General features: G+C 44.0%; 1 protein-coding gene across 2 annotated transcripts; it reads right to left on the bottom strand.

The window, feature by feature from the left end:
• Positions 1–7072: 7072 nt before the first annotated feature.
• LOC120679010 (indole-2-monooxygenase-like) lies at positions 7073–9403 on the bottom strand. 2 transcript variants are annotated; one of them, XR_005676925.1, is made up of 4 exons: positions 8776–9396; positions 8124–8552; positions 7281–8005; positions 7073–7237 (listed from the first exon to the last, which is right to left on the bottom strand). XR_005676925.1 is itself a non-coding variant. In XM_039960492.1 (3 exons), exons 1-3 carry the CDS (start codon positions 9283–9285, stop codon positions 7355–7357), a joined length of 1590 nt encoding a protein of 529 aa, XP_039816426.1. In that variant the 5' UTR covers positions 9286–9403; the 3' UTR covers positions 7073–7354. The 2 variants fall into 2 exon arrangements, 1 of the variants encoding a protein (XP_039816426.1); XM_039960492.1 differs by having other exon boundaries at positions 7073–8005; positions 8776–9403.
• Positions 9404–9623: the final 220 nt, after the last annotated feature.

The following is a 9623-nucleotide window of genomic DNA, read 5'->3' as shown; positions in this document are numbered from 1 at the left end:
AATCATTGGTGGTTACGAAAAGCAATGCTCGGAGGTCGAAATTCTCCTGTTTGTACTCGTCCCACACACGTACACCTTCTATCTTCCACAACAATAAAAGTTCATCAACCAACGGTCTTAGGTACACATCAATATCGTTGCCAGGTTGTTTCGGGCCTTGGATAAGCACCGGCATCAATATATACTTCCTCTTCATGCATAGCCAAGAAGGAAGGTTGGACATACAAAGGGTCACAGGCCATGTACTGTGACTGCTCCCCCACTCGCCGAATGGATTCATTCCATCTGTATTTAAACCAAACCTTATGTTCTTTGGGTCGCTGTCAAAATCTGGGAATTGTCTATCCAAGTTTCTCCACTGAGACCCATCTGAAGGGTGTCTCATCATCAGATCTTGCTTACGCTCTTCTTTGTGCCACCGCATCAACTTAGCGTTTGTTTTGTTTCTGAACAAGCGCTTCATTGTGCCATCAAATCTGAAATGTAAACAAATTGGAGTTGCTATTGAGGAATTAGTAATCATTGTGCCGTGCAATGTCGCAACTCTGTCTAAACCCTTATTCTTTGTCGCTCGTGGCCTCACCCTATCTACATAATGAAGGGTTTAGAAAGAGTTGCTACATTGTAGGCACGATGTGACTAATGGCCCAATAGCAACACTAATTCGTTTACATTTCACACTTGCTGGTAAGTGTCTATGATCTACAATGGAAAATCACATTAACTCTCATTCAGAAAAACCTAAATAAATTAATAAATCTACTACACACATTTATAATATATAACCATACATACAAATAAATCACAACAACTCTTGAGACTAATTTATCTAAATTAAAACAAGTTTCACAGTCACTTACCATGAAGTCTGAAATGTAAACAAATTAGAGTTTCTATTGAGGCATTAGTCATCATTGCGTGACGTGCTATGTCGCAGCTCTGCCTAAGCTCTTATTCTTCGTCGGTCCTGTCCTCACCCTATCTACGTAATGAAGGGTCTAGAAAGAGCCGCGACAGAGCAGACACGATGTGACTAATGCCCCGATAGCAACACTAATTCGTTTACATTTCACACTTGTTGGTAAGTGTCTATGATCTACAATACAAAATCACATTAACTCTCATTCAGAAAAAACCTGAATAAATTCATAGATCTACTACTCACATTAACACTAATTCATTTACATTTCAGCATTGCATAACTACCAAACTAACCATGTCACTTCAAATTAATTGAAATAAATCTCTATATCTCCTAATTATTTTGACACTCTTCAGTTTGAGGCAAACACTCTCCATACCAGGCCGATGCCTTTGGATGGAATGCAATCATGGTTCACACACTTTGTTTCAGGCTCAATATCCAAAAACCATCTAGAAGAAAAAAAAATTATTTCAAAAATGTATATGTCGTTAACCTCGACCCTGCGGTGATGACACTCCCTTTCGGGAGACGGTGCGATACAAGGATGTCACCAATCGGCTAATCGTAGCACCAACATTTACGGTTCATAGGAACACAGCACTTGGCACAGGCAGCGTGCTCGTTGATATGCTCAATGTGCAACAACGGCCACGCTGACTGCGCCAAATGCTGTGTTCGTATCAAACAGAAGTACTAGTGCTACGACCAGCCGATTGGCGACGTCTTTAGAGGGCATCGTGTATACCTAAAAGGTAGTGCCATCACCGTTAGATGGAGATTAACAATGTATACTTGTTCCGAAATAAAGATTTTTTTAGCTTCTAGATTATTTCAACGTGAGCCTGAATAAATACATCACTAGAGTGTCAAAATAATCCATTCATAATAAAAAAATTCTACTATACTCATATGTTCATATATACAAGTAAATCACATGAACTATCTAAACTCATTCTAAAAATTTCCACTGCCCACACACTCATCTCATTCTAAAAATAAAAATATACTACAGTCATTTCTAATATATAGGAAATGATTGAAAAAATGTCTATAAATTATCCACATTCAACCTAGCCAATAAATCTACTCCCACATTCAAGTCATCGATTCTATATATCTCAAATCATTGCATAAATCAAAGAAATCATGCTCATCCTCACTATTTCTAAAAATCTCAAATTTCTCTAACTATGGAGCATAAAACGAAGTATGAAGACCATCAATGAAGAGAGGATGAAGTTACAAACCTTTGGCCCACTTGGATGAGTGCAAATCACACAAAAAATAGATCAAATGGCGGCACCACTCTAATATGAGAGAAGAACCGAGCTCGAGCTAGCTCTCTGGTGAAATGGGGCTGGCTCTGCTCGGGAAGGAAGAAGGGCCCGATATATAGTGGGAGCATTAGTACCGGCTGGTGGCTCAAGCCGGTACTAAAGCTCCCCATTTAGTACCGGCTGGAGCCACTAGCCGGTACTAAATGTCTTGGGGACCATTTAGTACCGGATGGTGGCTCCAACCGGTACTAAATGGTTGCTAGCCGTTGCGCGCCAGTGTTGGTGGCGCACTTTAGTGCCGGCTGGTGCCTCCAACCATTACTAAAAGGCTTTTATCGTGTGGCCATGTTGCAAAGATGGCAGGGGATCACAAGACCATTTGATGACACGCTGACTACCATTCTACCAACATGTTCATCGTATTCATTGCTGTATGTTTACATGGATCGAATAAATGACAATCTTGCCATAAGTTTAGCATGGCAGTGTTGACATCATAACAAGAGCATGTACAATACAATCAAGCTACTAGCATGTAACTTCAATGGTGGATGAAAAAAGTGGTGAAGTAAAGAAGATCTATATGTATTTTATCTTGAATTAAAATATATAAAAAATGCATATGAGTTTCTATTGATAACAAATAAATAATGAATTAGGAAAAATTCATATAAATAACAAATAAATAAATAAATTATAAGAAAAAATAATTAAAATGCCATTTAAGTTTCTATTGATATTTGAAAGCAAATTACTTAGCCAAAGAATAGAGTTACGTAAATTTTTCATTGTATTGTTAGAGCATCTCCAAGAGCTCTTGTATATTAGGTGATATAGCTAAATAAAGAAAAGGAAGTCCAAAAACCCCCATCCAACATACCTTGTATTGATGTCCTTTTCTATCCAAGTTTTGTATCCAGGGAGCTCTGCTTTGCATCTTTGCCCAGCGCTCCGCGCTCGGCATCCCCCCGCCTCCCGCGCGCTGACCAACGTTCCCACCTGGATTTGGCGCTCCCGCGCCGGCTGCTCCATTCCGGCGTCCCGGCCTGCCGTCAAGCTCCGCCCCCGCTCCGGCCGTCCCGGGCCGCCGCCAACGCCATCACGGGCCGCCGTTGAGCGCTGCTGCCCCCCTTCTGTCGGAGTGCCCTGGCCCCCGCCCACCCTCCCCACACACCGGCGGAGCTCGAGGCGTCGAGCTGTGCCGCCCCTCCCCTGCTGACACAGCTGGGCGCCGCGCTCCCCCCCCCCCCCCCCCCACGCCGGCGACGCTCGAGGCAATCCAGCTGCGCCGCCCCTCTGCCTGCATCAATCGCAGGCTCCTCCACCCCTTCTTCTCCAATGACGGACGCCCAGCCCGGATGCTGACCCCAAGGGGGTCGTCCTCTCCAGCTCCCCGCGCAATGCCCACGGGCTCTTCGCCGACAGTGTCTCCGGGATCGCGCTGGCCGACGAGTTCCCGCTCTTCGACTGCTAGGACGCATCGGACGGAGACGATGAGGACGGCAACCTCATCTACATGGTGGACGCGGTGCACGGCGCACCCATGGACCGCTGCTACCTTGGGGGAGCGAGGTGGGCGTCGCGGCGGCCGGGGGCGGGGGCTGGGAAGAGGATGGGGAGGAGATACAGAAGCTCAAGGCCCGGAGCTCCACGCAGCCCCCGCCGCCTTGCTCCGCAGAGCCATCGCCGGTCCCGTGCGCCACCCCAGCTCCCGCCCAGAGCTCCGCACCACCCCTGCCGCCTGCTTTGCACCGCCGCTAGCGGATCCGCGCCCCGCCCCGCTCCCGCCCGCAGCTTCTATCACCGGTGGCCGGCCGCGCGTGCTGCTTGAAGGGAGAGGAAGGTGGAGGTGCCATGGCTGCTCAGGATTCAGAGGGAGGGACCAGAGGGTGGAGGGGGCGCAGGAGGATGGAGACGAGGCAGAGCAATAGAGGTGCATTTGCAAAATCTGTTGGATTGCTCCTTCTTTTGGAAGTCTTCTATATTTTTACAATCCTCTCTAATCTCTATATTTACCTAAAATTATACAAGAGCTCTTGGAGTTGCTCTTAATACTAGTACGGCTTTTATGCTTTTTTAACCAGTTCACGGTTACCTTGATTGTGCTTGTGTATGGCTATTGGCTAACTTGAGCAGTTACCTGGCACTAAGGAAGATAACAACTACATCATGACAATTGCCACCTTCTAGCTTTCAGTTTTACTACCATTTTAGTTTGGAAAATGCTATAAAGATTAATACTACTTCTGCTTCCAATCGATCCATAAATAAATATCAAATATTACATATCAATCGTCATGAATCGATGGCTAAGTAGTGGCTTGACCAATAATATTCATCGAGTCTTGACATGCCCTTCATCATATGTTCGACATCTCAAACACCAGTGCCGTTGACAATACCTCAAGTGATCCTAATAATTGTTAGGGTTTGTTTGCTAGGGTTTCTCCAATAACTTATCTAACATATTTTGGAGAAATCTTACCAAATAGGTAAAAATAAATAGAAGTCACCCAACAAGCCCACATGAAACCCCAGAATGACTTACAGCAGTGAGGATGAAATCCAAGAAGCCTCAAGTTGAAAAGTATTCTTAGAATTGCCACATTATCATTAAAAACTGTTTTACCATTTTTTTTTAAATAATAGCTTCGGTCCACAAAAGTGGATTCACTATTAAAGCCAATGATAAATCCTTTTTAGAAGAAGAGCCTTACCAAGCATATCATTTGTGTGCAATTTAGGGAGCATGACAACAACCATAAAGAAAATAATTGGAACAGTCATGGAAAAGTACAACTAAATATCAGTGGCTTACATAGAACAACTATATGATCAAAAGAAAGGAGAGAGAAAAAGTTAACACGAGTTAGGTAAGGTTTTAAGAGGATAATGATGACCATAGAGGGTGGTATGTATAAAGGAGAATATTGTACCTTGCGAGCTACAACTACAATAGTGAATTTGTAAACCCTGTACATGGCACGTGATGGGAAAAAGGTGCATCGGTAGTAAGAAAATATAGGTACATGTATGCATGGAATTTTAGGAATTGAGTATAGGAGAATAAAGAAAAAACAGGATTATTTACTTCTGCTGGTAACATTGAACACTCATCTAGATCTTCTAACAAAAATCTAAGTATAATTTTTCACGCACAGCGATAAGTAAAAAAATTCATTGTAAGTCGAAAAGTAAAATAATAATGCCAAAAATATTTTGATATAATATAAGCATGAGGTGTCATGAAAATATAAAAATATATGTTTATATATATATATAAGGTATTCCATTTTCTCCTAAATGAGTGATCCAAAAAAACTTTTGATGTAAAAAATATTGATGATCCCTCACTTTGGACTATCTGGAAAGAATTACAATAACACCATCAAAAAATTATAAATATTGGTAAATAACTAGGTACCCGTGCTATTGCCCACCACGCTAGTTATCTTCATATTCGGTCATCGCTTGTCCACTAGCATTTGCCAGTACCCTTCGTTCCTCGTCAAAATCCTCTTTGCCTAAGCAATAGGCTTTGGCAAACCCAAACCAAACCCTACTATGCAGCACTATACTTTTTACAAGGTGTTGTCAAGCACAAATCCTCATGTTCATCTATAGTAGTCGAGGGAAACGATAATAGATATATTTTTTTTCTCCAGCATTAGTTTAAGGATGAAAGGATAGAAATGGTCATATTGGTTGGGAGTTGTGTTGGATAGCGTGCTGCTCGTATAATTAGATAGCTAAATAAAGGATGGGTGTCAAGTGAGATTTTGAGAGGATACTTGGTTAGGAACTAGGCCTTTACGGGAGCAATATCCACAACTCTATAACATTGCAAGGAAGAAGCAGGACATGGTGGCTGCTGTACTAAGTACATAGATCCCGAACATCTCCTAGCATAGAGATCTAATTAGCCAAAAGTTGGTTATGTGAAACAACCTTGTCTCATGTTTGTCAACTATTGTTCTGGGCCAAGAGAGAGATGACTTTAAATGGAAGTTAGATCAGACAGGTGTTTTCTCGGTGAAATCACATTATCTGGGTCTAATTAATCAGAACATTCCAAACTTAAATAAGAGGATATGGAAGTTGAAAGCCCCACTCAAGATAAAAATATTTCTCTGGTACCTTAGACGAGGTGTAGTTCTCACAAAGGATAATCTTGCAAAACGGAATTGGCAGGGGAATCAATAATGTTGTTTCTGTCATGAAAATAAAACAATACAACATCTGTTTTTTGAGTGCCGATTCATGAGAATGGTATGGGCTTCAGTCTATGCGGCTTGGGGCATATCAAAACCTCACAACATGTCTAATATGTTCGGGAGCTGGCTTAATGGAATTTCTAAAGATCTTAAACCACTAGTTCTTCTAGGCGCGGCGGCCTTGTGTTGGTCTGTTTGGCTATATATGCAGAAATTCGGTGGTGTTTGATAACAAAAAAGCTTTCTTTTTGCAGGTTATCTACTTGACAATACATTATTAGCTCCGTTCGTGGGCTATCCTTCAACAGCATTATTTGCAGGACAAGCTTGTAGCGGGATCTCACTTCTTGGCGCAGGTGGCCAAGGATTTTTTTGCCCGGACACATGGGTGGCAGTCTAGTCTTAGGATTGATAGTCATTAGTGTGTTAGGCTGTTTCATACTCTCTTTTGGGCTGTGTGCCGTTTATGCAGAGGCAGGGAATTTTCAAGACAATGTATCACCTTGATGTATTGTGCTTGAAATGAATAAAATTTCCGATTTCAAAAAAAAAACTCGGAATCACAATGAGAATTACTCACAATATATTTCTGCTAATATAATCCAGATCGAAATATTGTTTAATTCATACCATGCATAAATATAATACACACACAATTAAGCTCAAGCTTCAATCCACCTATATATATATATATATAACCTGATCACATATATAAGGTGAACGGGGATGTATGCATTGTGTTTGTACCTACACAATAGCTAGTTAAGGCAGCACTATTGCATACTCCCTCTATCTTAAATTATTAGTCGTTTTGGATTTTGCTATGCACCTAGATATATATTATGTCTAGATGCATAACAAAATCTATGTAAATCACAAAGGGAGTATATTATAACTGCTATACAGGATATGCATACATGGGGTGATAAAAAGATCTATCACTCAGTTAGCAGGGGCTCAGCAATACCACCACGTGGTTTTGGAAATAGCATGAGCTTCTCCTTTGGACGGACTGTCACTCCAAACACCTCTGTCAAATCAATATCCTTGGCCTCCATGCCGTTTGGCAGCTGCCAGTCAAAACAATACACGAGGTTTGCCAGCATGATCTCAACAGTGGCCATGCCAAAGTTGAGGCCAGGACAGATCCTCCTTCCAGCCCCAAATGGCACAAACTGAAAGTCGTTCCCTTTAAAGTCGGTGGCCGCAGCACTCCCACCGTCCATGAACCTCTCCGGCATGAACTCCTCCGGCTCCTCCCATGACTTTGGATCCCTACTAATAGCCCATGCGTTGACGATGACCCGAGTGCCGGAGGGGATTGTGTAGCCGTCGACGACACAGTCCGCCATGGAGAGGTGAGGGACGAGGAGCGGAGCAGGGGGGTGCAGCCTTAGTGTCTCCTTCACGAGGGCTCTCAAATAGGCCATGGTAGCTAGGTTCTCTTCCTCGACCGTTTCTTGACCCTCTGGTGTGTGCCTCCTGACTTCACCTTGTAGCTTGGTCATGAGCCAAGGGTTGCGCATGAGCTCGGCCATGGCGAGCTCCAGGACCAAAGATGATGTGTCTGTGCCCGCGCCAAACATGTCCTGTGTATGTGTGTATTATATACTTTTGTTATTCATCAGGATCTTGTATGTACCATAAATCAGAATTAGAAGAAGGTCGCATGATTATTATTTTATATTCTCAAAGCTAAGGTTATACCATCAAGATGGCCTTGATATGATCTCTGGTGATACCATACTCTTGCTGAACGGAGAGCAACACATCGGTGAAGTCACTCTCTTGGTCATGACGACCTTTTGTTCTCTCATGGTCGCTTAGTATCTTCTCAAGCAACTCATCCCACCTTTCGTGTGTCTCCTGGACCCTGTTGCGCAGGAACCATCTGGTGAGGATATCTAGTGAACGCGCTAGGCTGGGGAAGCAGTCTTCAAGGTGGAATCCTCCAAGCAGAACGGAGTTGGTGTTAACGAGCTGCCGGAAGAGCTTGTTCCTGCCTTCCACCCTGAAGAACTTGCCTGACACGGCGCGACTGATGATATCGTTGGCGAATGTGTTCATCATCTCGCCGATGTCCACGGCTGTGCTCGTAGCTGCCGCCTCCCGTACCTTGGCCATCACCAGGCGCACCTACATATGCCTATATGAATAGATGAACCTATATAGACAATATGACAGCGCTATTCCACATCAACTGTCAAAGTACTGGTCGAACTAATCAAAAATTAATGAACTTAATTAACGTATTACTGAATCGTACCAATAAGCATGCACAATAATTATTATTGAAAATTTATCCAGCAATCAGTTATTAGTTTGGTGTAGTTATTAGAGCAATCTGGAAACGCCATACCTCTTCTTTGCGGGCATGGCGGTAGGAGTGCACCTTCTTGACTGTGAAGAGGTGTGCAGTGACGAGCTTCCTTGCCTGGCGCCAGTGCTCGCTGTAGGGGGCCAAGGCGATATCAGACGAGCTATACAGGAGAGTGTCGCTGATGCCGGTCGTCGCGCGCGAGGCGAAGATGTGGTCGTGCGTGCGCATGATCGCCTGCGACGCACGCGGGGACGACACGACGAGGTTGGGCACGGTGCCGAGGCGGAGGAGCATGAGGCCGCCGGCGGCGTGCTTGGCGGCGAGGTCACGGAGTGAGACGTGCGGGAGGGCGCCGACGAGGTGCAGGTGGCCGATTATGGGCAGCGCCGGAGGGGAAGGCGGGAGCTGCTGAGCGTTGCCATCCTCGTTGCCGCAACGGCGGCGGCTTGCTGATCGGGATGCCAAGAAGTGCGGCACCACCACCAGCATCAGCATCAGGAGTGGAACGACGACCATGATGAGTTGGTATGCCGCCTCCTGGGGACTCATGCTAGCTTGTCGTTGATACTTCCTTCGAGATTATTATCAATACGTTCCAATGATATCTTAGTACTAGCTAGCTAGGTTCAGCTGCATGCTGGGTGCGTATTTCTGCTACCAATAGCGGTGGCTGCTATATATTATAGGGATGGGGCCATATATATCTCACAAACGAAGTCGAATTTGGACAAGATATTTTAAAAGGTTGTGTATCAACATATCATCTATATGTGTGATTTTTTTGGTGAATTTAGACGATTTTTTTGTCGTGGTTTGCATGAGTTTTCACGAAGACTGTGGTTTGCATTAGATACGTTCCCTATATATAGATGCTAGCTAGTTGGTAT

This window comes from Panicum virgatum, chromosome 6N, assembly GCF_016808335.1.
Source record: "Panicum virgatum strain AP13 chromosome 6N, P.virgatum_v5, whole genome shotgun sequence".
Taxonomy (NCBI): Eukaryota; Viridiplantae; Streptophyta; class Magnoliopsida; order Poales; family Poaceae; genus Panicum; species Panicum virgatum.
The sequence above is the reverse complement of the archived record's forward strand: the minus strand, read 5'-3'. Positions and strand labels throughout refer to the sequence as shown.

Coding starts and splice junctions, on each gene's coding strand:
- LOC120679010 (XM_039960492.1), bottom strand. CDS start 9,285: ATGAGTCCCCAGGAGGCGGCATACCAACTCATCATGGTCGTCGTTCCA. Junction 8,553..8,775: donor GCCATGCCCGCAAAGAAGAG/GTATGGCGTTTC, acceptor AGGCATATGTAG/GTGCGCCTGGTGATGGCCAA. Junction 8,006..8,123: donor ATATCAAGGCCATCTTGATG/GTATAACCTTAG, acceptor ACACATACACAG/GACATGTTTGGCGCGGGCAC.